General features: G+C 42.6%; 1 protein-coding gene across 2 annotated transcripts; it reads right to left on the reverse strand.

Moving 5' to 3' along the window:
• Positions 1–27,954, reverse strand: AIDA (axin interactor, dorsalization associated). Of its 2 annotated transcripts, XM_030269174.4 has the most exons (11): positions 27,813–27,954; positions 24,433–24,502; positions 17,856–17,909; positions 15,837–15,891; positions 10,391–10,454; positions 9,846–9,952; positions 8,645–8,656; positions 6,302–6,424; positions 4,008–4,130; positions 3,442–3,559; positions 2,130–2,603 (listed from the first exon to the last, which is right to left on the reverse strand). In XM_030269174.4, the coding sequence occupies exons 1-11, from the start codon at positions 27,920–27,922 to the stop codon at positions 2,507–2,509; spliced, it is 933 nt and encodes a 310-aa protein (XP_030125034.1). In that variant the 5' UTR covers positions 27,923–27,954; the 3' UTR covers positions 2,130–2,506. The 2 variants fall into 2 exon arrangements, with proteins under 2 accessions (XP_030125035.1, XP_030125034.1); XM_030269175.4 differs by lacking the exon at positions 8,645–8,656 and having other exon boundaries at positions 1–2,603.

Consider the following 27,954-nt stretch of genomic DNA (forward strand, 5'->3'; position numbering starts at 1 on the left):
TAATAAAAAACCCTACTGGGAGGCCATTACAGCTTTACTGCCAGAGTACAAGCAGCCATTAAAGTTGCCATCTAGGTGTTACATTCTTACAGTACAAGTGTAAAGCGCTAGATTTCAGGTGAAAGACAAGCTGGAACATCACTGAAGCATAAAACAATCCTGAAGCCTGTGGTGTGTGCAGCAGCAATCCTGACACCGAGACAGTTCACAGAAAAAAGGCAAGGGATAGAAGCAACTTCAAAAATGGTGTTTCACACTCAACAGATATTAATTCACAATCAGTTAAATACAAAGCTCTACTTGTGTATTTAACAAAAATACTTCAAAGTTGACATTTCATATAACTGGCATTAATACAGACATCTACAAGCTGGGGAAGGGTCCAGGTAAGCAGCAGAAACGATGGGTTTGTACTTCAAGGGACGGTATTTCAGTTTGCAGGGTGGCTGATGATACACATATTGATGAACATCCATGATTAAAAGTCAAGTTCTCAAAGTCCAGGATCTTTCCTTCTCCATGCAAGCCTTTGTGATACTCAGTGTCTCCCCCCTTGCCCATCCCAGCTAACAAAAGTTGGATGGAATCTCTTTCTGGATGCACCAGCATTCACCTTGGACACACACACCCAACTGCAGTGCTTACCCTGGATGGCAGAGCTGGACCAAACTCCAGAACCAGCCCTTCCACCTTTCATGGACACTCTGATCCTGCAATTCCCTGGTCAGAACAAGTCCTGAGCCAGCCAGGGACCACTGACAGGTAAATGGGCCAAGCTCAGAGAACTACTAATGCTTTGCTCCGTCTTGTTGCAGAGTTCAGAGGATGATTTGTATTTGGGTTTTAGCAGTGTGGGTATCCTCCTTCAGTCTGGTGTCCAGAATGCTGTGTTCAGAGGTGTTACCATAACTCACAGGGATATCTTGGTGGTCACCCATCAGCTTTAAAACCAGTGGGATATTGCATAAGATCCATAAACAGGACAATTCAACTGCCCTTTTTCCCTCTAACCAGCAGTGGAATTTGAGGAAGTGTTGCTGACTTTTGTTGTAACACCTAAATAATGTCATCCCTAGTTATACCAGAGCAAAGAAAGGCAAGAAGATTAGGACATTCAAAACCAGCTTTTTATCCTAATCAATATGGTAAAGCAAAAAATGCTGAACATCTGAGTAGAGACAGACAAACAGCATGAGGAAAAGTAACATCCCTTCCCTTAACACATGATTAACATCTTGGGGTGAGGTGACAGAAAAGAGGAATGGATGATACACCTGCATCCAGGCTGTTAAAAATAATTGACACTATTTTGGGAGCTGGGTCTTTAGTTAGCATAGCAGAGTATTCAGGCACTAGTTAGATATGCAAGAAGTTTATCAAACCATAAACTATCATATTAAATATCCACGCAAATATATGAAAGATTTGACTGGGTTCTACTTCTTTCCCTTTTTCAGGTCAAAAGGTGAATGCAAGTGTGTCATAATAAGCCAATGTCCTGCAGCTTATTATGCACCAAATAAAAAATACAGAAAATAAATGATAATCCTATCTACTTACATAAAAAGGTAATTTTTTTGAGTAAGTTTCCAGACTTGCACAAAATATGCAGAAAACTGCATACAATCAATTTCCATAAGAACAGCAGTTTCATGTAAAAGGTGGGTCAGCCTGCAGCCAGACCTACTTTGTATAAAGCTTTGGAAAATTGACACTCCTGCTGTCACTGAAATGGCAAAACACCCACTGCCACCAGGACAAAGCCCGGGAGAAGGCCTCTTTATCCCCCACCCACCTTTGCAAACCACTCTGTGACAAGATACAGAAAAGAATAGCTCTATTAGGGAGTAACAGTGACTGAAAGGATTGTAACATGCATTCAAAACTCAGGCAAGGCTGTTCAGTCATAGTTCAGTGTTCTCATCTGCAGTTCTGCTCCTCCTAACCTGACCACAGGGACTCGTGGCCACCCATCTGACCCGCATCCTCCGCTCCCTCACTTTAAAGCACTTGCAGTAGCTCCAGCTCCTTCCCAGCCCACCTCATCCTTCTCCCAGTCTTCTGTCACCCTGACCCCTCCAGGGAACTCTTGAAATGCAGATGAGAGGAACTACAATAGCACAGCAGTGTAAACAGTTAGTAGGCCTGCCACATCTTTATTGCTGCAGGTTTGGCAAAGGGGCACTTTCCATCCTCAGGGAGAGCTTGAGGCAAAAAGAGAAGAACGGTTAAAGATAAAAAGTGATGAACAGCAAACTTAAGAAAAGCAGTCAACCTATATCAGGGCTCTTGGAAAAACCTGTAGCTGGAAGTTACTGAAAAAAATCTTGCACTTGCATGGTGGGCTTGTCCCTGCCCCTGAAGTAGTGCTGTGCAGTGGGTGATGGTCTCGTGTGACCTACTGGCATGAACAGAGTCATCTTCATCTTCCCGCCCCTCAGAGCCTAAGGCTACTACACAGCTACCAGGACTTGTGGTTCAGTTCACAGAGGTCTCACAACTGGGGTCATTCCTTGTGCAATGTTTGATGGAGGTGAAGGTAAAGTGGTTTCTTGGTCAACAGTTGCAATTTCTTCCTTTTGAAGTCAGTGGGTTTTTTGTACCTGTAACCACAAGAAAGTGCATTAATCCAAGTGCTAATGGCTGTGCAGGTAGATGAAAGCAAACTAGAAAGCTCATCCTGCACAGGTCTTACTACCCTCACCTTTTAAATACATCTGACAAGGCTTGCTGTAAGCAACAGTAATGAGTAGGCTTACAGGAAGAAACGATATTTTCAGTATCTAATTGAACATAATATTTTTGTAAGGAGATTCCCAACATAATACTCTGGATTGAAGGAGAGACCCAGTACCAGTAACTCAGCACTTCAGAAGTACTCCAGCTTGCACAGACTAAGCATTCTTCCAAGAATTGCAAGATTCACCTTCTTGAATTAAAAATCCAAACCCCAATCCTCAAACCCCTCCCTCAGACCTTCAGTCACTCAGCAAGGAGAGGATGCACACCACAACCACTCAATACTGCTTTGAAATGTTCACAAAGTTAATTGCAAATTGGTATCTCATGCCTCAAATCAGATTTCCCTTTGCAGAAGTTCTGTACCAAAAGACCGAGTTGATTATTTTTTTAAATATAGCCAATCTGACAGTCAGGCTAAGCTCCAAATTAAAATCTCCCCTACAGACTTCATTAAATTCATACAAAATTAAATTACAAACACCAGCATTTTATTTGGAAACTGGTCTAGTTTCTGAAAAGAGTCTCTAACCATCTTACTTGCTTAAAAGCATTTTATCTTGCCCTCTTTATTGAAAATAAAATACTCCTTATGGAAATCAATCTAATGAGTACAAGAAACCTTCCTTAATACAAGCCACACTTCGGAACTGAAGGCTGGTTCATTTCCTCTGTCATTATCCGTAATTGGGAGTTACTTACAGTTCTATAACAATTGCCCCAGGTTTAATTTCATCCATCTCCATGAAAGCAAAGCACTTGGTGCTAGTAAACTTTTTCTTAGGCTTGTAGTGTTTGAATTCAAAGAAAATAGCTGCACCTATAGGGAAAATGAACAGAAAAGTTAGAAATTATGGCTAAGAGTTATCTGAAAACTTACCTGCCATTAAGTTGCTCTATTTAAATTGAAGGGAATTATTGCCACACTTCTGTTATTTACTCAAAAGCTACACAGTGTTCTTTCAATGCTCATCACACTCAACAACTCAAACTCTTCACTCCACTGCTCACACCCAGGTACCAATGACTAAGCAGGTGATAAAGCAGCTCAATACCCGTGTAGCAAAGCAGACTGCTCTGTTTTTATCTCTTTTCATTTCTCCCTTGCCTGTGAGCCATCCCAATGACCAATTTGAAAGGGACAGGATGCAAAGGTCTATTTTTATCCTTGTCTGGATCTTGCGCCCTGCAGCAGCAGCTCAGGAGCAGCCCAGTGTCTGTGCTCCCAAAGCTCCTGGGCCCTGTTTCTGGTCCCTGGTACCACATACCTTTTGTTAGTCTTTCAATGTGTTTCTGAATCTCAATGTCCACATTAAAATGGACATATGTGTCCTCTTTCCTCAAAGCCACAGGAGTATCTTGCACAGGAGTCAGATCTATCCCATTCAAATCTGCAGGAAAGAAACAGCATGAGAATAGCAGAAGCTTCTCAGACTTCAAGGTTCAGTTTTAAGAGATTTATAAGTCTCTCCTAATCCTACCACAAAAAGTTAATCCACACCTGGATGGTTCCACAAAACTTAAAAAAAAAGGGGCAATCATACCCCGTTCACAAGCAGTTAATTTTGAGTACAACATGAAAGCAGCTAAAGTTCTAGCAATATTTCAGATAAAAAATCAGAATTATCTCTGTTTTTATTTTTAAGAGTGCATTTCTTTCTGCTGTCAGCTAAAGATTCAATTCCCTGTGCACACAGGACTCCAGCAGAGCTCCAGCCCAAGTGGGATACACACCAAAGACTGCCCTCCACACAGGGTCTGCAGGGCACAGCTCACACATCCTGTGTGTGCCCTGCTTTGTCCCTAGACACAACAAGCATTATTTCTCTTGGATTTTCCACAGAGGCATTGTAGGGCTGTGGGTTGGACTCCAGCTCTCAGCACCAGCCCCTGGTTTTGCTGCTCTGGCACAGCCAATATTGTTTCTCACTAAACCTCTGCTCTTTCCAGGGTTACATTTGTCCTCTGTCTTTCATCCTCAATGCCTTTCCCTCTGGCAGAGAAAGTTGCTAAGATTACAGGTATGGAGTGCACATGTGCTTATAGCACAGGCTGAGGCCTTGGAGCACCAGTGATTCCCATCATCCATCACGTGGGCTGGGATTGCCAATACTGCATCAGGAACAAACCTCTCTCCAAACCAAGAAGAGCAGCTTGGTTTAAAACCAAGGAATCAACTACAAAGTGTCTTTAGACTCCTAAAAGTGACAAAATGAGTCCTCAGAGTTACCTTTCCTGGCCAAAAATCTTGGGAAATAAAAGTATCAAAAGACACCATTAGCAGACTCAGCCATACCCTGCCCACACACTCACTTTTTGATCCTATTTTCTACCTCATTACTTTGCAGCCAGCATTTATAGGTAAGTGAGTTTGGAAAGAGGGAGCATCATGTTGACAGAGAGTTGTTGGGAAAGCAAGCCAAGCAATACAGAGTCTCCCTGAGCTCTGGAAGGAAAATGAGAGCTACAGCAGCAGTTTTAGCACTGAGGCAAACACTTCAGTGGCAAGGAACAAGGGATGTTTGCTTTACCAGCCCTGGTAGGTACAAAAGGGATATTTGATGCTGTGAAACTTCCTCCTGCCAGAGGATGTCTGGTGGAAGAAGCACTGATCACACATCTAACAAGTGTTTCATCCCTACATTTAGTATCCAATAGCACATCTCAAGAGGACACATAAAAGGTCATTATCACAACTGAAAATAACAAGAGGCTCAGCTACAAATTTTTACATAGTAAACAAAAAAACCCCAACAAACAAACAAACATGTGCCCACAAAGACTGTAAAGAGAAGCTGAAGTAAAGCAGAATACAAGGCAAGGGTAAGCAGCTTTGACTACAGGTCCTTCCTGCTAAGTGCAAAATGGGGGACAGAGATACTCCCACTAGAAAGTGTGTGAATATCAAAAATCTTAGCCTCAAAACATACCAATTATGTTACCACCTGAAACAGAGAAATCCTAATGTTGCCTATCCTGGACTGACAGATAGGTTCTTCCAGATTTATGGAGGCTTTCAGCCCACCAGGCTTTGGCTGAAGCATTTCACTAGCCAGACTAACAGGTTTTTTATTTTATTTCACTTGCAAGTTTTGTTTCCCAGCTTCATACTCATCCCTCTAAACCTCAAGCCCTGGTAAGATTATATTTGTATTATTATAAAATTAATTTAATTCGAGGGCAAGAATGGAGTCAGTGGGCCGTGGTTCTTTACCTCCAGCAAGCCCAGATACCAGTATGTGTGGGGAGTGCACACAGTCCAAGCAGATCTGTACTTAGGATTCAGCTGTAGAAGCTGTGATGGAGAAGTAGGGCAACTCACTCAGCTCTCAGCACGGACAAGCCACCCCTGAATGCACAGAGAGAAGTGTATCCTGCAGATGTTCACCTCCCAGCAGCTGTCAAATACAGAATTTTTCCACCCTTGATTAAAGCAGAAGCCCTACATCCACAACAGAAGTGCCAATGAATGTTTTTCCTGGCAGGCTGAAAAATCAATAGAGCTTTCAGAAAATGCACTCTCTCCAAAGCAGCACTGAGGAGGCAGAACAGAAATCATTACCCTTTACACTGACTGTGATGTAAGGATCAATGCACTGCCCAGCATCTTTCAGACCAATTTTCTCTATGTTGATGGTGAGTAACGTCATCCCGGGTTCAGATGGCAATCTGGGCAATAAAGTACCTGGAAAGAGTAAAGCACATTATTAACCCTTGGTGTCATCTCACGGCAGAGGTCTTGCTTGTCCCACCTTCTCTCATGGAAGATGCTGTTCTTAGGGTGCTCAAACTCCAAAGATTTCTATCCCAGTAGTTCAAACCACTATGGGAATGTCTGTGCACAGACACACAACATCCTTTGACAAATTTCAAAGCCCCCCAGAAAAAACCCAGGACTGCTTCAAGTCAAATCAACTGATAAAAAACTAATGCCATAAGAATAGAGAGGAGCATTGTTTGAAGTGTTATTTCTTGCTTTCACTTAGAATAGCCATTCACGGAACTCACTTGATAGCATTTTTGAGGATTAAATTTGGGAGGTTGGATTCAATCTGCAGTTGCAGGAGGTTTAGACACTTGATCAGGAGTCCAACCCCACTGAACATGACTTGGCTTCATGTTGAACATTTAGACTGGCAGATTAAGGAGGAAAATGGCATTGCTGCAAATCACATAAGGGAACCAGAAAATTGATTCTTAAGTGAGTGCTACTGGCCTCAACTTAAAGGGGGGGAGGGGGGAGAAGTAAGTGTTTGCATCCCCCAAGTTCCCTTCTGCCTAAAGGAGTCCCCAGCTCTGCATTAAGAATATTTAGCATCAAAACTTGGTGCTCATTATAAATGAGTCCTCACAGTGCTGAGGAAGACAGTGCAGCTGTCCAGACTGTTCAAACTCACTAAAAGTCATGATATTCTGTCATCAAACAGAGTAGTTCATGCTGAATGTAGCAAAAAACTAGCACACTTCAAGCCCCTCTCCCTTGAGATCTAAATAATGTAATAATTTCCCTTGACAAGTCCAATACAGGTTTTTTTCTTGACACAATTTTTTCCTCTCATCTGCTTGAGGAGCTGTGGAACCACAAAAATTTTGTCTTATGAGAGATTGGCTTTGCAAGAGGGACCTTGCATTCTGCTCTGAGAACTACAGGCACAACTTCAGCAAGATTTCATGAGCATTCCTGCATCCAATCCCCCTCTCAGAATCATGTGCAAGACTTGAATTTCCATCTCTGATGCTGTGTGTTTCTGTATTGCTTGTCCTGAGGAGACTCAGGGCCTCCAAAGCACCAAAGCACCATGTCTGCATCTCCCAACACAGCACAGCAGAGCTCAGCTCAGTGTTCTGAGCAAAGGAACAAGCTTCTGACTGCAGTGGGAGAAATGTTAAAGAGCAAACTTAGTAGAGAGCCTTCATTTCTGCAAAGCAGCTCATGCTCTAGTTAATCTTTGTTTCTTTGCTGAAGAGATGTTCAAATATAGAGTTCTTATTTTAATCTAAATGAAGGCAGAAGCAAGCCTGTCTTCTCTTTGGCACAAACCTTTGCTCCACCATATGTCAGTTGTCTCCTAAAAGCAGCATGGCCCCCAAGAGATGGGAGTAACTGCAGCCTTCAACTTTCCTGTCCATCATTCCATCCATTTGACAGAAAAATCACCTGGAAGATGCCTCAGCCTGGTGTTTATTATAAAAATTCTGACTTAAGAGAAATTATTCTCTTCTTGAAGAATACTTTCCAGAATGTGTGAAATTGCAGAGTTGCAATGGACAGAAGGGTCAAACTCACTTCCAGGAGACAAGAGAACAGCAGAACAGAGAGTATCCAAGGAAGACTATTTCAGGGACAGACAGTGAGCCAGCCCAGCAGCCCACTGCCACCAAGACACAGGCATTCAGGCTCTCCCCTCCCAAATCCCAGTTCAGAGAAAGGGGAAAAAAGTGCTAATCTTCTATTGGGCTCACAAAGTGAAATGGCTTGCAGAAGAGCACAGCACTGGAATAAAGTCATATATAACCAGGAGAAAGGCAGGAAACCTCTGCTGTTAGAGGCAGCAAGCCACTGGTCAGCCCAGTTCCACACAGCACAGAAGTCTAACTACACAAATACTCTTTGTGCAAGATTTGCCATAAAATGTGTATTCCAGTAAATAAAATCCAGCTGGACCTACCCTTGGCTACGCCACAACATCTTCATTAGTACAGCAGGACCTCCAGAGAGCTGTTTGAATCAACAAACATGACCTTCCCTTTTCTCCATACTGAAGGCAAACGAAGACCAACAGATAGGTGCCCACTACTGTGACTTACCAAAATATGTGTTGTGAGCATTGGCACTAAGAGCTGGATGAAGAAGAGCATGAACATAAGCACAGAAATTACTGTACATACTAAAAGGTTCTCATACCTTTGTTGGCTCCTGGGTTAGATGAATGGGGCAATGTGATAACGATGAAGCCATGCATGGAGAAGACAAGACCATGGTCAGTTAGACAGTACAGTCACACATTATGGATTAAAGGCACATCAAAGCAAGGAGTGCAACACAACTCTGTCAATGTCAGATAGGGAAAGTTCACTTTACTCATAAGGCTCACCCCAGGGCTACAAACTGCTTTTGTTTGAGACTTCCTGCTGTACTTGGGACAGACAGAAGGCATCTCAAATGGATTTATCATGGTGAATAACAAGGATTGAGATAGCAAATGCCAGCAATCAATATCACAATATATTACAGCCTTTTTGGGAGCTTGGCATGAACAGCTGTAGACTGTGTATGTCCACATCAGGTCAGCCTGCAGGGGCCATATTCAGCACTGTGCTTGGGATCACATCTGAATATCATCTGTTTTCTCCAGGCATAAGTAATGCAACACCCCAGCTCTTTGGACCATTATTGCTTTCCTTACTTGTTATCTTATTCCTGAAATACAAAGTTTGCCAGCCAGCTCTGAAACTAGAAACTTGTCTTTTCTGCAAAGAAATTACACCAGAAACCTAAAGAACCTCTGTTACAACATTTAAATTGTCAAAACATGAAGCTACAGTAAGATCTTCTCTAGAATCCGTTGGTATATCCAGTTCTACAAATGCTTTCACATGGACAAGGAGTTCAGCTATGAAAATCAAAACCCCTTCTTTCTCCTCTCACAGCCTGGCTTCACTCTAAGCCACTGTCTCACCAAACAACGCAACACAAATATAAGCAGCAACAACTTCTCACATCTCTAGGAAGATGTGCAGCTCCTTGCAGGAGAAACATTGCCACAATTTACATTTGAACACCTCTGACACGTATGCTTCACATAGTTAAAGTGCACCAGGATGAAAATACCGAGTCTGAGTCGGGATTAAAGGCTAATTATTTGAGGTAGATGGTACCAGCCTCACAGGTTCTCCATACAACTGTTTCACAGTAAGATATTGTTTGCTGGGAAAAGAAGTTCACTGGCCATCCTTGTGGTTCTCCAGTTCAGCATTAAGGTTTGTTTACATGAGCCTGTAGCTTCCCACCCAAACTTTTCAAATCACAGGTGGTAAAGGAAGCTTTGTCAAGCCAGAGCTCAGAGATGCTACAGAGGCTGGCATGGCAAGGCTAGTGCCCCTACCTGGAACTCTAGCAGGAAAAGAGTTTGGAGACCCTGCTCCAGCTCCTCCTTCCTCATCATCCTCCTCAAACTCCAAGTGTTCCTCTTCTCCAGGTGCTAAAATCTTCCTGTAAAACAGAAGAAAAAAAAAATGAGACCAACACTTACTCATCACCTGGCTGTCAATTCACAAGCCAGTACCTGAGCATGGACAGCACTCTTTAATGTCATTTCATACTTCTTAAATTCTATCTACAAACTTTGACAGAGATTGCAGGAGCTCAGACCAATAAAAGCACAGAGCCTAAAGCCAGGAGATGATACTGAAAATTTCAGAGACACGTAGGAATGTACCAAGTACTGATTTTACCAAAAGTATGGTCTTGATTTTTAGTGGTGCCTAGGCAAACAGAGTTCCAAAGTTCTTTTATTAACCAGTTTACACAAAGCATTCTGGCAAGCAGATGGCTCTAGAAATGTGTTTCAGGTACACAGCAGGTCCAGGCAGTACTCCCTTTCAGGTACAAATGTGTACATGAAGTGATGTGCAAGAAGTTCTCTCTTACCTGAGTGGGACAGGCTGAACATCAAAGGGGAACTCCTTATTGTAAGTGAGGATATTCTTTAAGACTGCAGAGAAGGGAAAAAATAAAAATCCATACTCATAAACCAGCATTAATTTTACTGCTTTGCACAGCTATGTCCATTCTGACAGCATCTTCACACACAAATAATAATATTTAAAAAATAATCAGATCACACAAAAAACACCCCTCTTCTCGCATATTTTAAGCACCAGCACAGCTATGATCAAAGCTGTATCACGATAACATTCAGACAAGAGAACTGCAACTGCAGTACAACATTACTACTACCACATGCACACAGAGAAGATAAATGTGGCCAAATATTCAAGAGAAAAAGCTACAGCCCCCAGGGTGAGGGTAGCAATCTTTAGTAGCTGTTGAGAGCAGGGTGGTGGTGTCACTGGCATCAGCTCCTTGTTATTGGCATCAGCTCCAAACAGACTGAGATCTCCAGAGCAGGCATATGTGGGTGCACATCAGGCAGCCACCACGGAACACCAAGTGTGCTGCTAGCACCAAGCTTTGGTGAGATTTTCTCTTTCTTCACTTATGTGGTTTGGGGGTTTTGTTTGGTGATGGTGGTGGCTTTGTTTGTTTGTGTTTTCTTTCTATCTGCCTTCATATGTCCGGGCAGATTGGTGAAATTCAGGAGAGATAAAGTACAATATCTGGGCACCAAGCCCCAGAGACATCATCTATACTTTCAAAATTTCATGGAGAATGGCTTTGCCATTGATATTGGAAATTTACTCACATTTTAGTAATCCCAACTTTAGCTGCCGTGTCCAAACACAGCTACCAGTGAAAGAGAAACTTCCAAAAACATGTGAAAGAAAGAAGTATTTCATGATGGCTAAAGGGCCTAAAATTTTACAAGAGGACACCTGCAGGGAGAGGCACTCTTCTACCAGACAATGAATATCCCAGACTGGTAGGGGGAGCAGAGAAAAAAAACTCCTGACTCTCCTCACAGAGCTTCACTTCACCGTAAGTGCTCTCAGAGCAAAGGAATTCTCCCCTTAGGACTACTGAATGAGAACAAAACTCTTTTCAAACAACGTTCAGAATGCATAAATACCAAGAAGTACTTAAATACCAGTTATGCTTAAGAAGCCATTGCCAGGCCCCTCTGAGCACACTACAACTCAGCCAGTGAAGGAGAGCTTCCCTGTCTGCCTTCACATCACCCAGCCTGGGCTCCTGCATTAGATTACCAGACACCATCTGAATGCTCTAAAAATAAATTATCCCTCTGGGAAACTATAAAGAAACCAAAAAGTCTTTCCAGTCTTTACTCATATTGATTTTTTTCTGATTTCTGTGCTATGACATGAGAGGTTAATCAGTGCCTGATCCCAGCCAGTTACAATACATAAATACAGAAAAAGGTTTAAAGTGTCTTCAGTCAGAGCTTTGATGAGAGACAAAACTGATGCCACATCTCTCTCTCCAAAGACTTCTGCTCTGAGGGACCAGTAATGCAGATCTCAACATGAATCTGAAGCATCACAGCCACTTCCCACCAGAAAAGCAGCTGATCAACAGCAGTCACCCTCCAGTGCTGCTGAGGTTCAGGAAAAGAAGGGGATTTTTATTACTCTCAGAATTCCCCAGCTCTCAGAGAGACACATCACATCAGAAATAGAAAGTGAAACTACCCCAGGAGGAAAACCTCAGTTAAGAGAGATCTGTTACAGGTCAAACAGAAGAGACAAGCGTCACAGTAGCTCTCCTCCCACTTTCCAAAGGTTGGTAAGTGCTACACTCCTCTCTTCTAGTAACCAGGTCCCCTCACAAGCAAAAAAACCCTCCTCCTCATCCACTTCAGCCATCACTAGAGGGCCCAAAGAGCTCTACTGACATGAGCCCAGGCAAGAGGCAAACAGTTCTGCAGCACCTAAAATCCTGCTGCTGCTGCCCGGGGCTGAGCACCCCTGTCCAGCCAGGAGAATGTGGTGCTGAATGTTCAGCTCAGAAGTAGAACCTCTTGCCTTTTGCTGCACAAAGATGTGGCTCAAGTTTTTAAAAAGCTTTCAATTCTTGTCTCACCACCAATGGCAGATAATTTTGCAAAGCTGTAACACAGCAGTTTAAGTGCTCCTTTAAAGATGAACAGTATAAGCAACAAGTCCACCACACTCAGCCTGGTGAAATACTTATTCAAAGCCACTGAGAAAAAGCTAAGCAATAAAACTTGGAGGAAAAGGAAAATCCTCTTTGCATCTGCCACAAAGCTTCAGTTGATTCAAATAAAAATACCAGATCACAGGAAAAAAAAAATTAGGTTAATACAAACAGAAATCTCTCTTGTAATGCTGTGTAAGACATCCAAGCTTTGAAAAGTTGGTTTGGGCTTTTTTAGATCTCGGTTTCATTTTCAAAAATACAATTCACTTCTGTGAAAAAAAGCCCTTCCCCTCTGTAATGTTGCTGCTTGAGAACATAATTCCCAGAAAATTCTCCACAAGTGCAACTAATGTGTAGATCCCAGCTGGCATCATGGCCTCCATCTGTGCTGCATTTCCAACAGAAATCTTTCTAAAATAGTGTTCTGCAGGCTCTTGTGCAGAACTTGCCTTTCCTTTAGTGACTTTGGACAGTGTCACTTTGATTTGCATAGAACCACAGAATCTCCTGAGCTGGAATGGACCCTCAAGGATCATCACAGTCCAGCTCCTGGCTCTGCACAGAACACCCCAAGGATCACACATGAGCCTGAGAGCATTGTCCCAACACTTCTTGAGCTCTGTCGGGCTGGTGCTGTGACCGCTTCCCTGGGGATCCTGTTCCAGTGCCAACTTCCCTCTGGGTGTAGCACCTTTTCCTGATCTCCAGCCTAAACCTCCCCTGACAGCTTCAGGCCATTCCCTCAGGTCCTGTGTCTGCCATCACAGAGCAGAGCTCGGTGCCTGCCCCTCCTAGGAAGATGTAACTGCAGTCAGGTCTCCCCTCTGTCTCCTCCAGCCTGAACAGATGAAGTGACCTCAGCCACTCCTCACAAGGCTGCCCCTCGAGGCCCTTCACCATCCTCATAGTCTGATTTTATCAACAGTTGGGTCTTTCTTGAAAGATTTCAAAATAAATTATCAACATAAGCCAGAAGATCAGTTCACATTAACTTGGTAAAGATTACTATCCATTTAGATTTTCTGTGACAGTGATTTTTTCTGATACCTATACTTTTTTTTTTTTAATAAACAACATAAAATAATTCAGACTCCATGCTCCCCAGTACAACCCAGTATCCACTTGTTTTATAATTATCACCCAGGCACAAGAGATGGCCCCAGCCCATCCATTTGTACTGTGCATTCTAACACTGGTATAAGCTTCCACAAAGAAATGGATTTTAAATCCAGTGTGTTAACAATGACTTCACACAGCACAGCCTCAAAAGAACTATTTGTATGTATGGAACCTCCTGTAGCATAATTCCAGCACAAACTGTTCAGTGACAAATCCTATAAGCAAATAGAGGTAGCCAACTGCTTCATTTTCCAATCTGCATGAAATGCAAGCTCAAGTAGGAAAAGTTAGAACTCAACAGCACAAGATTAAGAGAAGAGAAAAAAGTAAATCTAAGGGCTCTGGTTGTTATAACAACACCAAAATCATTCTGACAGCTTCAGGCACAAAAGTAATTAAAACAAGCCAAATTGTGTGAATAGTTGTTTTGTATGAATAGCTGTTTTTGTTCCACCCTAATGGAATGGCTTGACCTAACAAAGGAATCACTTATTTGCATTGCCAGCCCAGATTTTTTTAGCTTTTTCTGGTGGGATGCAAAAGAAAATTGACAACATGCGAATTAAAACACTTCACAGTGCATTTTATGAAATGGCTGGTATTGGCCTGATTAAGATTTACTCTATTCAAGATACACTTAAAAACCACAAAACAAAGGCACAATGCAGAGAGAAAGAGGCCAGAACCATTCAAGTAAGACAGCAGCATTAGGAACATCAATGTTCAATTGTTATTGTAGAAGCACCCATTTTCCTACAAGGAAAATAACTCAGTGTATTTGAAAACTGATGGCCACACACTCTTCCTCAGTTTTAATATAGTTGCTTGTTGTATGAGGTGTGGGCTGAATGCACTTCACACTGCTGAGCCGTTTTTTTGACAGCTAAAAATCAATTCTGTGATGGAGGGCAAGATAATCAACAGGACAGTTGCACCATAATTGAAATTTTGGACAAGATTCCCTTCTCTCTTCCATCATTCAGTCACTCACAGGGCATTTGCACAATCCACAGTCATTCAATAATTACAACATTTTAAATACTTTGTAAATAGAGAGTAGCAGAAAAATCCCAAGTCAGAGAATTCAAATGCCAGACATGCAACATGTGGAGTGAGGAAGACTGAATATTCCAACACACAGTTAAACCCTTTCCTGAGTTATGGTCTTCACACACAAGACCCAGCAGTTTTGTAACACACCTTCACTTTGCACTTTCAGGGAGCAGTTTAAAACCATTTGGACTCTATGTTTTGGTAGAGGTATTAGGAAGTTTAGCTCAATGCTCCACTTCTTAACAAGCTCCCCTGTAGGACCTTGTGCAAAGAAGCTCAGCCTACCCATGAAAGGGAAATACTTGCCTACCCATCATATTTATCCCAACATGCTGCTTAATGTTACAATTGTGTCATAAGCAAAAATAAAACCAACTTCAGTCAGCATGAAAGAAGCTCTTCTACATTTCCTTTTCCCTGAGAACTGCAGAAACTTTAGCATTCAGGATAATATTGCTTAGATGTGGAAGCTCTAATCATAAAGATGCTTTGAGAACAAAGCAGCCAGTGTTACAGGAAGGAAAATGAAGCAGATAAATAGATACTTCCTATATGCAAAAGTTATTTCTGGATTGACATACCAAGACCTGACCCAGGATCAGTTGGGAAAAAACAACAACATCACAAAAAACCCTTCAAAGACTGACTCACATCCTCACTTTGACTCTCAACTTTGCTGGTCTTGTAGCATTAAAGTGGGAGGTGATAGGTGATTGGCTACCATGAGCACAAGTTAAATATTTTCAGAAGAAAAAATAAATGTCATGCTGCAAGAAGAAAGACCACAAAGTGGTGAAATACAGTTCAAATATGAAATGTGCAGGTAAATTATATCATGTACTACTGATAGCTTAAAATACTATTTTGTACAAAAATTAGCAGCACCCAAATTGCTTATTTGAAAATGAAGATGAATGTATTATCTGAAACATTTGGGTTACTGTACTTTTAAATTACATTCCTTAATACACATTGAGTTTTTTCCATGTGGTAAAAGACATCTGGAATAAGCACCTAAAACCCAGCATCACTGCTGAACTGCAGTGTGGTTAGTCAGTATTCCTGCTGCTGCCATGTCTTCCCCTGTCATGATAAATGGCACTCAGAATACAAAGACAGCACTTACTTGGTTCCAACTTCTTCAGATCCTCAAGCTTAAACTCATCCTGCGACTGGGTGGACTAGGACAGTACAAAGAGAAAGAGTCAGATCTTCAGATGCACCTTCCTCATCTCAGAGCAAGCATGCAAGGTTACTACAAAGCACACCAAGTTACTACAAAGCTATAGCCCCCCAGAAAATCTCCCCAGCAAAAGGCCGGTTCACAGGTGAGGCAGAGACTACGTTACTTCTCACTTATTAATAACAAATGTATCCAATATTCCAAGCTCAAATGAAAGATAAATATTTTTAAATCAACTAGTTGCAAATTCTTCCTTACTGCACACAGGAACATTCACATTTCAAGACGTGTCCAACATTGTGACACTGTCAGAAATTACAGTACACAGGATGACAAAAACTCAGCCAAGAACTCAGCCAAGAACTCACTGAAAATAGAAGAGGAATTCCCATCTTTCTTTTCTCCAGCTCTGATGATGGTTTCTTTCTCTGTCTGTGGCATACATGTACAGTCTCTGTAAGCCTATCTGACTTACTAACTCAATAGACAAGTTCTTAATTTTTTATTCTGAGGTAGTTCACCAACAGTTTGGTAAGGTTAGTTTATTCTGAGACAAGTGGCACAGCTGGCATAAAAAGAAGTGGAAAAAAGAGGATTGACACTGGACATTCTCTTCTGAGTGGATGGTCAGGTCTTACCTATTATGTCATTACACCGTTGGCATCCCTTAAGACTGCCCATTGTTTTCAACATTTAAGGTCCAATGAGATTTTTTCTTGATTTTGCCCAAGAGTGAATAGGGACCTTCTCAAGACTGTGTAAGGAAACTAAAGCAGCTATACCCTTAGTGTTAGGAGAGTGGGAAAAGGTGAGCACGCTCACTAACTGCTTTAACCTCTGCTAAGAAACCATAACCTCTCCAAAGTGAAGTAGGCAGGAAGTTCTTGTACCCTCTCAAAAGGTTATAAAATCATTGACTTACTGCTGGGGAATCAACAGCAAGGAAGGCTGTTCTTGCATAACATCATCTCTCCAGCTTGGCAGGTTATGACATGGCTGCAGCTTCTGCTGCTGCTCCCAGATGTGACCTGACCCACAAAGCTGTTCCTTGGTGGAACATGCAGGCTCTCCTCAAAGTCACAGTGACTCCAAGCAAATGCAACACTCTTCAAACACCCCAGGTTAGATCAAAATAGAATGACAGGTAGAGGTAACAAAATAATTCTTCAAATTCTCCACAGCCTCGAGACTGGTCAGCCCCCATCTCATGAGTCCAGCATGCTGTGTCCCAGCCTTTCAGACAATTGAAGGCAGTTCTTTGTCCAGCAACATGGAGTACTTGGTAGTGCTGCTGGCAGTAACGTGACGCAAAATTTGCCTGTCATGACTCTTTCTTGGCAAAGAGGTAATCCACTAACCCAGCCTTTGATCTATCCTTCCCCATCCACGGTCTTTTGGAAATTTCTCTCACTTGTTTTTTGTTTTGGGGATAAGCATGCGCTGAAAAAAAACAATATCCACTCCCATGACATCTACTTTCAGTCCAGATAAAAAGCCCAAAGAGTAGTTTACCAGTTACTGTTTTCTCACATTTTCCTAGAGCACTGCCAGTTTTCATGACTGCTAAAAAGTAATTTTTATTCTACACACACACTCTTCTTTGTGGTCTATTATAATTATTGAAGCAGCTGAACAAGTCTAAGGGTCATTCTAGTGATCTTTTTAACCTTACACACAGGTTAGGAAGAGAAACAAAACAGTTCTGAAGGATGAAAATGAGGCAAAGAAACAAAGACACAAAATGTGGAGCTAAATTCCTGAACAAGCACTAATAGATGCTCATATAAGCACTTGTGGTCTTTCTCAAGGCAGTCACCTGGGCCATAACAACAACAACCTGGAAATTCCAAGTGTTCACTCCATTTTCAGAAGTTTGGGTATTTATATTTATATTGTGGTTTTAAAAAGCTCTACAGTTACCTGCTGCTAAAGTATGAAGTCAATAGGAAAAAAGAGCTATACCTGTAAGGCTGCACTCCTCAGTTCCAAGCATGTTGCAATTTTAGCTATGGTTTTCTGAAAGGGAAAAAAAATAATTTAGTACTGAAACGGTATTTGTCCAGATTGACACTTTTAAAGAATGTAAACACAAATAATTGCTTTTTTTTGCACAGATTTCAGGTCTATTGTTCAGTACCAGACCACTGAGCATCAGAAGCTTTTTTTATAGACAAGCAGGATTTGCTGAAAGCACAATAGATGAAAGACATCTGCCACTTAACTCCCCTCCCACAGCCCAACAACACAGATGGGGGTCATTCACTCCACAGAAACTGTAATAATGCCTACCACATCATAAACTGTTTATAAACTCAACTGCTCTCAGGTGATAGGGGACTGAAAAAAAAAAAAAAATCCAAGCCAAGCAGTGTATTACCTCCTGAGAACCCGAGTGGTTTGTGCTGACTTGCCCTTTTAGGAGCCAGGCCAGATCCTCTACCAGGTTCCCAACTTCAGCAGACCAAATCCACCCACATCAGATATTACAGCAGCCCAGTATCTCAGCCCTAAAAAAACCACAGCCCACTCCTGTGGGTTATGGTGGGAGAGGAAGTCTAAAGGTGGAACATTTTTTCAACTCTCTAATTTTGTGATTTTTAAAAGATTTAAACTCTGAGGGAATAATGGAATATATGCCTGAATTCAAACTTGTAAGCAATCTAAAATATCTGTGAGCAGAACTGTGAAGTAACTAACCATAGAAGAGAGGGAAGGGCTTCAGAATAGCCCATTGCAAGCAGTCTTCCTTTGAAGACAATTTTAAGCTTTTATGTCCCACAAAGTAAGACGCTCCAGCAAGTCACATTTGTTTCTGTTACTACCAGCTGAAAGGGGGGGGTTAAGACTTCCATTAGTGACATCAAGAGCACACAACTGCCCAGTGTATGTTTCCTGACCATCACAAATTTGTTCATTGACTAAAACCTTTTTGTGAAGAAAAACTCAGACAATGTGCAGAAATAAGTTCCAGATATTAACTCAAAATACTCTGTGGAACGTTTATAGGGCAAGAAAACCAGCAACAATGAAGCTACAAAGAAAAGAGGTTTACTTTCAAATTTAATTTCACCCCAGAAGGAAGAATAAAGTTGAAATACACACCTGTAACTCATTCTCTCTTTTTAAATCAGGCAGTATAAAAACAGCTTCTCCACAAGGTGGGTGCAAGGGGAGGAAAAGATTTCCAAGAGCATAACTCTGGCATCGAAGAACTTCAAGAGTATGGGCACAGGGTAAGACATGCCACGTCAGTTAAATCCAAAAGGAGGGTTATATTTTTTGGACTCCAAATGATTGGAAACAGTAGATAAAAACTATGCATGCTTTCAAAGGTGCCTCCCCCATCACCTGTTCTGGATCTCCTGCAAAGTGGTGTCACAAATTCTTCTCAATCTGCTCCTAGGTCCCCAGTAATTTCAACAAATTAAGTGACTGCAGTTTCAGTTCACCTTAGGTCACACAGAAAGTTGAAAAGTTCAGGATCTGAATCATTAATAAGTCATACATCAATACTTCAAGGGTAGGCCCAACAGCTGGGGTGTGCAAAAGCCTCAGATATCTGATTTTCATCTGCCACCACAGGCTTATCAAAGCTTTTGAAGCCATTTCTCCCCAGCTGGCATCTCCCCTTAACATTGTTATAATATGGCACTAGGGTGGACTTTACATCTTTATAATTTTTATTACTTTCCATTGTATGGCAGCCTCTCAAAAACTTTAGTTCTTCTGAGCACCTTCCCAGAAAGCAGCAAGTGATGCCTATTAACACAGGACACATTGTTCAGTCAACAAACTCCCTCCGCCCCAAAATAAATTCTGCTACACAACAGAGACCCATGACTGGCTCTCCAGCACAGCTTGAAAAAACACAGGTATTTGGAAATAGAAAAGAGCACACAGAGTCCTGAATTCACTTTGAGACTTTCAGACCCACACTGCATACGTGGGTGTTGTGGATTTGTTTACAGGCTGGGTGGGAGGACACCCAGTAGTACTGCAGAAGCAGATTCTCAGTCCCTAGAATGAGAGTACACTACAGCTATCTAATCAGCTGCAGTATAACAAAAGCAGTTCATTTTTCTATTTGTGAACATCTGGAAAAATACATTTGCAAAGGTAGATTCTTGAAGAGGAAGGTGTGAAATAATGGGTAAAAGAAAGGAGTCTGAAGGTTCCCTAGGGAAGGGAGGGGAATCTCTGAGGTTTGACTACAGCTCCAGCATTTGCAAAAGTCCAGCTGTTCCAATGGTTTGGGTGTTGACTGCTGAGCAAAGAGCACCAAAACCCCTCCACTTGCACAACAGAAAGAGGGATATGAGTTTGCAGGGTACCAGCACATAGCACACCGTCTCCATGCCCCACCACAGAACTAGAACACGTAAACAGATTTTCACCTGGCTCTGCCCCTCCTGGTCTCTTGCTAAGCCCACACCATAAATGAGGTCTCAGAAGCACTGCTCAGCCCCTAGCTCCTTTGTCAATTCACTAGTAAATTCAACAACTCCACTATTCCCTATCCTGCAGATTCATAACTGTGTGTTCTGAAAACTGCCCGAACTAGGAACCCCCTCACAGAACAAAGAGCAATACAAAATGTGTGTCCTGGGGGCTGAAGGGCAATAATGGCTCTAGAAACAGATTAATTTAAGAGAGTTTGGGAGTCTTAAAATAGTAAAGAATAGGTTTTATATGGAATCTATTGAAATATGGCAAGCTCCCAGCAGGCATTATTCATAACTATTTTTTTAAGGGACCACACCCAACCCAAAAGTTAAAAATGCAGCTAAACACTGCTATCATTTTCAGCTGCAACTATCCCATGCAAAGGCTCCTTTTTGAAGCAGGGAAAACATTCTGCATCTCATTAGAAAGGCTGAAACTATAATTAACTTAGCTAGTTTAAAATAGTTTAGATTCAGTTTTATGTAAACTCATGATTAGAATGGGGAAAAGTCAGTTCATCTCGTAGTCAAGGTTTCTTCAGAGGAGTTGTGTGAGTAATGACTGTGCTAACTGTAATGCAGGCAAAGATGTTTGCACAAACACAGAGCCAGAGCAGAGCTTGGCTTTACCCAGAGTTTAGGCTTTTAGAAGACCAGTAGTTTAAATGAATCATGCTAAGACTGTTCAACAGTACTCGTATTTCAGCAAGTTATCATTGCTTCAAAAGCAGGATTTTCTAACACTGACGAGAACTCTGCCTAGCACAAAAACAGTTACACAAGAAGCAACAACTGTGGTTGGAAGAGGGCTTTAAAGGTCACATTTATTGCACAGAGAACTGGGTGAGAGTAACTGTAGCTGGAGGCAAGCTGACAGACACAGCAAAACAAACCTAACTGGAACAATTCCTATCACAAAACACAGTGGCTGATCATGAATGAAGATGGGAGTTTTAGAGAATGGAAGTAAAACAATGAACAGCAGCAGTATTCAAAATGTTAAGACTGAGGTAAATTCACCAGTAGCTGTATCTCTTAGTATTCCACACATGCTGACTCTAGGTGATAAAACTGCTGCACAGCCTCTTTATAGCTGTTGAAGGGAGACTAAACACAATTATTTGCTGTTTACAGGATCTGCAGAGAAATTCTTCAATAAAATTCACAATCACTAATGAAGAGTCCAGCACTGTCAACTACCCAAGTCAAGACAGAGAACGAAAAATCCAGAACTATGTCCAGCAGTAGTTATACGATGACAACCCATCACAATTTGTAAATACACAAGTGAACATAAAATCTGTAATCTGCTCTATCAAGGCAAGTAGCACACAGTGTTTCAAAACTGATTATTTAGGAGCAAAAACGGGAGATACAACTATTTAAAAGCCTGAATTCTTACCATAAACAATACACGTATTAGAAGATAAATGATAACTGCCTCACAGTATGACCAGGAAAGAAACTGGTGGTATCTGTCAAGTGTTTTTAGATTAATAGAATGTATGATTACATTAACAAGTAACACACCATCAATTTTCGTGTGGCCATATCTGCACTGTAACACCATCTGGGATGCACGAAATAAACCCAAATGTGGCAAAAGTTCATACAGGCAGACAGGGATGAGGATTTGAACCTAGTCTTGTCCTTTTCCTGCAGCTGTAAAGAAATAAGCATCTCCTTACTACAGAGGAATCACTGCTGAAATCCACCCTCCCCACAGGGTAGGTCAAGTAAGAAACTACAGCCTCACAACAATTCTCAGCAGTATGTATGGTCCTTTGGAAAACAGCTGACTGAAAATCTACAAAAAAAACTGCAGTGAGGGTAGATTAAGCAAGTAGAAATGATAATTAGCTTCATGGCCTTTCAATCTATGAAATTCTGCACATAGCCTTGGCCAGTGACATCAGATAAGCAAACCCTGAAGGTTACAGACTCTTCCACAGTTAAAAAAAAAAAAAAAAAAAAAGTGACTCTTATGTAACATACAGAGCCTCAGAAAGTCAAGATATTAGGAAAAGAGATTTTTGGGAAACAGGAATAAAGAGCATGCCAGTGGGTGCACTGTCAGGAGAACAGCTGAGCAAAAGTTACTGATTTGTAGCTGATTTTTAGAAGGGCAGTGGGAAAGAAGATACATTTTTATTTAATCAAACTGTTTGCAAACCCAGCATATACCAAGCCCTCCGGCCTCATGCCATGAGAATGATATAGTGATGATAGTAATTAGTCATAATCACTAGATGATATACTGGCTGAGCTCCTGCAGAAATAGAGAAGACAAGCACAGCAAGGAGCTTTACATCAGAGATTTTGCTGTGCAGTTTTAAGTGCTTTTTTTAAGCAACATCAAGACTCTACTCACTTTTTTTTTTTTTTGTGACTAGCATTCCTCATAGTAGAGGAGATAAAGTGTTCTTTCAACAAAATGTTGGGGAAATGCTTTGTGCATGTGGCTAATGAAACAGGCACTGCAATTTGATAAACAGACTCAAAGATTCAGTGCATCAGCCATGTAATGATCTGCAAAAACCGGCAAGTGATAAAAATGCTATCTGCTTTTATAAATTATTTCAGCTTTAGAAATGGGTATCACTGTGCTAGGATGTAAAAACATCACCCATTACTTTTTTTCTTTTCAGAAGACTGTTGCCTTAAGACATGACAGCACTTGTGCATGAAACATCTGAGGTCAGTTATCTCCACTTCCTGAGCCCCCCAGGCCTTCCCTCATGGCTGACCTCATTCACTTCCACAATCTGGTCCAAGGTCCTTTTCATAAGACTCAGGGAACATCTGGAGGCAAAGCCCTGTGTGGTTCTGGTTCCCATACTCACAGGAGATGATGTCTCCAGAAGTGAGATTAACAGCTTCGCCTTCATGAAGTAACTACATTTCAAAAGTCTCCACAGAGGGGAAACACGCAGTAAAGATGAGTCTAGCTGAGAATGATGGAGAAAGCTACCAGCAAGGGAGGGAGAGCAGAAGCATTCAAGGAATAAACAGCTGTCCAACATTAACAAGGCTCTCATGGCTTACAAAGCAGGAAAAGTGGACCAAATTATTCTCCCAAAATTATAGCTCCGTTTAAGGCAATCGTGAGCTTTATCATCTTTGCAGAAGGTAAGCAGAACATGGAAGACCAGGTCTTTGCTTTTCATATTGGTATACATAGAGGAAACAGCTCCAAACCTCTCTCAGTCTATGCAGAGGTGCATTTCTTTGAGCTTCTTTACAAACATGAAGTTCATCTTGAATCTCTGTACCCAGCACCTGTTTTCAGGATTTATATTCCCAAGCACAGCTCCCATTGCTCCTGCATCCTATTACTATTGGTGAGACTCTGAGCTAGCAAATGTCAATTTTCAAGTAACACCATTGCTCAAACACCTGATTTTATGACATGGAAATCTAGAAATACACATCTCTAGTTTTTTATTGCTAAGAAAAACCTGTCTTTATAGAGACAAGGAAATTTAGTAGACCCTCATATCTCAAAAGGTTTTATTTTGCAGTAAATGCTTGAGTGCATGAGTCCACTTAAATCCCATCAGAGAGCTGCAGTAGTAAATTGCTGAGACAAGAAACAGCCTTTTCAACTGAGGGGAGAGAGGGAGAAGTAAAGCAACTTCAATATTTTGAAAGATTATAAACAAATAACATTCTAAGAGGCTGCTAGGGAGCATTCTGCCAGGACCCTTCCCTGTCAGTGTTACATGTTAAGCTTTCATCCCCCTCACACACCCTCAATGTCTGCAGTTCAAGATGTTTTGTATTCAGAACTCAAGACACAAATTGTGCTAATGTTGAATAAGCAAATTATCAAACATCACTCCAAAAGTAAAAGAAAAAAAGAAACACCCAGGTTATGAAAGACACTGGCCAGCATGCCTGACATTCAATAGCACAGCAGAGCATCCCTAACATTTAACAACAGCAACCATTTTAGCCATGCTGGGCTCTGTTGCTGTTTGTGTATATTGAGGGAGGAAAAAAGGTCTCATAAGGCTCTGGCCTGCAAGATAAAAAAACATAACACACATCAACATCTATGAGTCAAGCTCCTTGCCTGAGTAAACAGCAGTACTCACCTTTTGATCTTCTGTGAATTCCGAGTTGTTGTGCTGAGACTGCGCCTCTTTCTGGAGGTGCCTGGCTAATCTGGATGGGGGAAAAAAAACTGTAAAGTGGGAACACAACACAAACACACACACCCCAGCTCCAGAAAATGTGTCAGCCAAAAGGTTCACAGGCTGCTGCTCCAAAGAGATTTGGGTTGGTTTTGCTGTTGTGATTTTGCTTTGTTTTTGTCTTTTGAAACAAAGTTTTCTCTAGTCATGGTAGTTCACCCTTAAGAAAAAACCCCAGAAGGTGGACAAAGTGTGCAGCTACATCAGGCAGGAAAGACAAATGCATCATGAAGGGAGAACAGGTAAGAGGGTCCTTATTGCCAACAGCCCCTTTTACAAGCACTGACTTTCTTCCTCTCACAATCCCCTTCTTTTATAAGAACAAAGCACAGCCCCTGTGAAGACGCTCTGTGGTGCATTTCCCAGGGAGAGGCTGAGGCCAGGGAGATGAGGGGGCACCGGAGCCATGGCACACACTCTCCCAGCACTGGAAGCCAGGCACAGGGCTTGGCCCAGGCTGCCGGGGTGGATCCGCTCACATTTGTGCCTGTCAGCATCACAGGCGGAGCACAAACCCCACCCCTTGTCATCACCAAGGCAGGAGTACCAGGGGGTTTGGAAAGTAACAGTAAGCAAACAGCTCGAGAAAGCGAAAGGAAGCTGAAGGGAAGCTATGGGAAGAGTTACAGTTTCCGTCCCGGGAGGAAGGAGAACATTAAACAAGCAAAACCTCTGGGCAATTGTTGCCATTCCCTGTAAATAATTTTTTTTTTTTTTACAAGCAGAGGGAGAGGGAGGACAGGGGTTGAGGGAAACCCAGGGACATCACAATAGGCTTCCTCCTGGAACCTCACAAGTTTGCACGGTGAAAGGGACTCTGCTTCTCTCCACCACTGCTGTGGGCATTGGTCTAGCTTTAGGAGATATTTATAAAATATATACACCAAGATACATCCAGCAGAACAGATTGTTGTCAAAGCCTATGGCAGGAACAAAAATCAGAATTCAATTTCTTTGCTTTTCCTCAAAATAAGCTCTCAAAAATGCCCATACTGATCGAGGCCTTTTAACTCTTACCAGGAAAAACACAACAGGAGGAGGTAACTGCACAACTTGGTGGTATTGTTCCATTTCAAAAATGTTGAAAGATTGGGGCTGAGAAAAGACAAAAAGCATAAATATACTTGAACCCAAAAGTACACTGCTTGCCTACTGCCCCGCCCTATGATACACAGGACACAGAGAAAGGGCATTTTAAAGTAATGATTTAAGAAAACAGATCACCATAGCAGCAATATGCCAGCCACAACAGGCAGCATCACAGCATTAACATTTCTGCAAGCATCACTAACATAACCCTCTTTCCATTTGTCACTAATACAAAAAAAAATGCACCCTAATCCAAATAAATGCATCTGGAATTCCCCTTGAAGCTTGTTCAAAATTGGATGAGACCAAGTTCCACGATGGGGACATTTAACAGGGAAGCCACTGCTGACAGCTCGAAGGGCTCCTGCAAGAATAATCACCTGAATGACTGAGGGCCAATCTTTGTACCAAGCTTCTTGTACTTCTACGGGCAACATGAAGACCTGAGCAGATGGACACGGGAGGTACATAACTGTGCTTTACATCAACAGCCATCAGGACTTAGATTTTCCCCAAATTCAAGCTTTATCAGCACCAGCAAGCTCAGTGTAAGCAGCTTCTCTCCAGGATGCTTGTGTGGATCAGCAGACTGTGTTGGTAGTTCACAGCACCTGGATATGAGCAGCACATCTGTTCATTCCATCTCGGGGTGCCTTTGAGAAGGCAACACCATAAACCCATCCTGCAAAGTCTCTCCACAGCTACAGCTCTGTATCTTGCCCATCTAGCTCACAACTACAGCTCAGAACAGAGCCAGGGTGTGGAGATCACCTCAGGTCTCATCCGACACAGCAACAGAGGGAGGAAGGCAACAGAAGTTGCACTTCAATTCTCAAACTGGACTGTCTGCAAATGTTTAGTGACCTCACTTCTCAATGAAGAGAGCTCAGAAGCAGAGCCCAAAGACTTAATTCCAAAGAAACAGCATTACATGAAACTCACTGCTCAGACTGCTTAAACGATTTAAAGTATTAGGATTCTACTGGATTCCTTGTAGACATCCACATAAGGGCAGTTAATAAAAATATCTTATTTTACTTCTTGATGATTCTTTTTTCTGCCAAGATAGAGATCTGGAAGAAAACTTCTTTTCATCTCTCTGCCAAGGTTTGTAGAGTAACAGCTTGCCCTTCTCTAAAGGCCATCAGCAAACCGCATATCACTGAACTTGCATCATCCTTCCTGGTGGGTGAATGAAATGATGAGATTACAGCTTCTCCTGACTACCCGGTACATGGCCAGCAGACCAGTTAATCTGAATGACAACCGAACTGGCAATTGGTGTGGTTAGAACCCAACTTGACCAGTCCGGAACAGCTAAAAGATCCCTCAGGGAGCATCTCTTCAGCTGACTTTCTCTTGGCGAACAAGTGCCAACCCTCTTATCAACTTCCAGAAAGTTCACCATGAGAAGCCTGGCCTGAAATACTCCGTGAAGAAATAACTTCCATTGTCATGGCAAATGGAGTAGTAGGGAAAAACATCTGACTACAGGTACCAGTGTGTTTCCAAGGAGTCCATCATCAGTGTCCTGTAGCTGATACTCCTCTGCTGCCAAAGGATTCAGGGATGGTGAGGTCTCACCCTGTGCCAGTAAACCTGACTGGGGCTGCCACTCTCCCACCCTGGTACCACCAGGGACACGACACACCAGCATGTGATGGACCCCTTTTCATTGTGATGGGTTGGCTGGGAGGTGTTTTGGTTAAGGCTGATATTTAGACAGCCCATTTGCCATATCGCTCCATTGCCACAAGCATGGTGCCAGGGCAACAGAGTGATAGGATGGGGGCATCCCGATTCGGTGGTGCCTCAACCGGCAGCCCATGCTCTCAAAATCACAGCCTGGAAGAAAACTTCCAGGTTTGGGTGGAAGGGATATTAAAGATCACCTTGTTCCATCCACTGCCACGGACAGGGACACACCTTTCACCAAACCCGTTTGCCCCAAGCTCCACGCCGGCCACTGCTGCCCTCCCAGGCGAGCAGGAGGGCCGGCTCCCGCCTCGCCCCTCAGCCGAGCACCCCCGGGGGCTCCTCGGGCCCGGCCCCGCGCCTCGGGGCAGGGCCGGAGCCGCCGGCGGGGCCCCAGGGGTGAGGGGCCGCGGCCTGGGCCCGGCGGGGCCCCCCTGCCCTACCCCGCCCCAGCCGGGGCCGCTCCCTGCCCGGGGCCGTGCCGGGCCCGCACTCACATCTGGTACTCGTCGATCGCCTCCACCAGCTGCCCCCAGGAGTCGAAGTCGGTGCCCTTCCTGAAGCTGGCGCCCCAGCGCTGCAGGAGGCTGCGGGCCGCCTCCGACATAGCCCCAGCGCTAGGGCAGCATGCTCACCCCG

This window comes from Taeniopygia guttata, chromosome 3 (genome assembly GCF_048771995.1).
Source record: "Taeniopygia guttata chromosome 3, bTaeGut7.mat, whole genome shotgun sequence".
Classification (NCBI taxonomy): domain Eukaryota; kingdom Metazoa; phylum Chordata; class Aves; order Passeriformes; family Estrildidae; genus Taeniopygia; species Taeniopygia guttata.

What these genes read in the sequence shown, in the direction of transcription:
- AIDA (XM_030269174.4), bottom strand. Translation starts at nt 27,922, where the DNA reads ATGTCGGAGGCGGCCCGCAGCCTCCTGCAGCGCTGGGGCGCCAGCTTC. An exon ending in AATTCACAGAAGATCAAAAG is followed by an intron (nt 17,910 to 24,432) that starts GTGAGTACTGCT and finishes TTTCCCTTTCAG; the next exon opens with AAAACCATAGCTAAAATTGC. An exon ending in GTTCAGCCTGTCCCACTCAG is followed by an intron (nt 9,953 to 10,390) that starts GTAAGAGAGAAC and finishes TCTGTTTTACAG; the next exon opens with GAAGATTTTAGCACCTGGAG.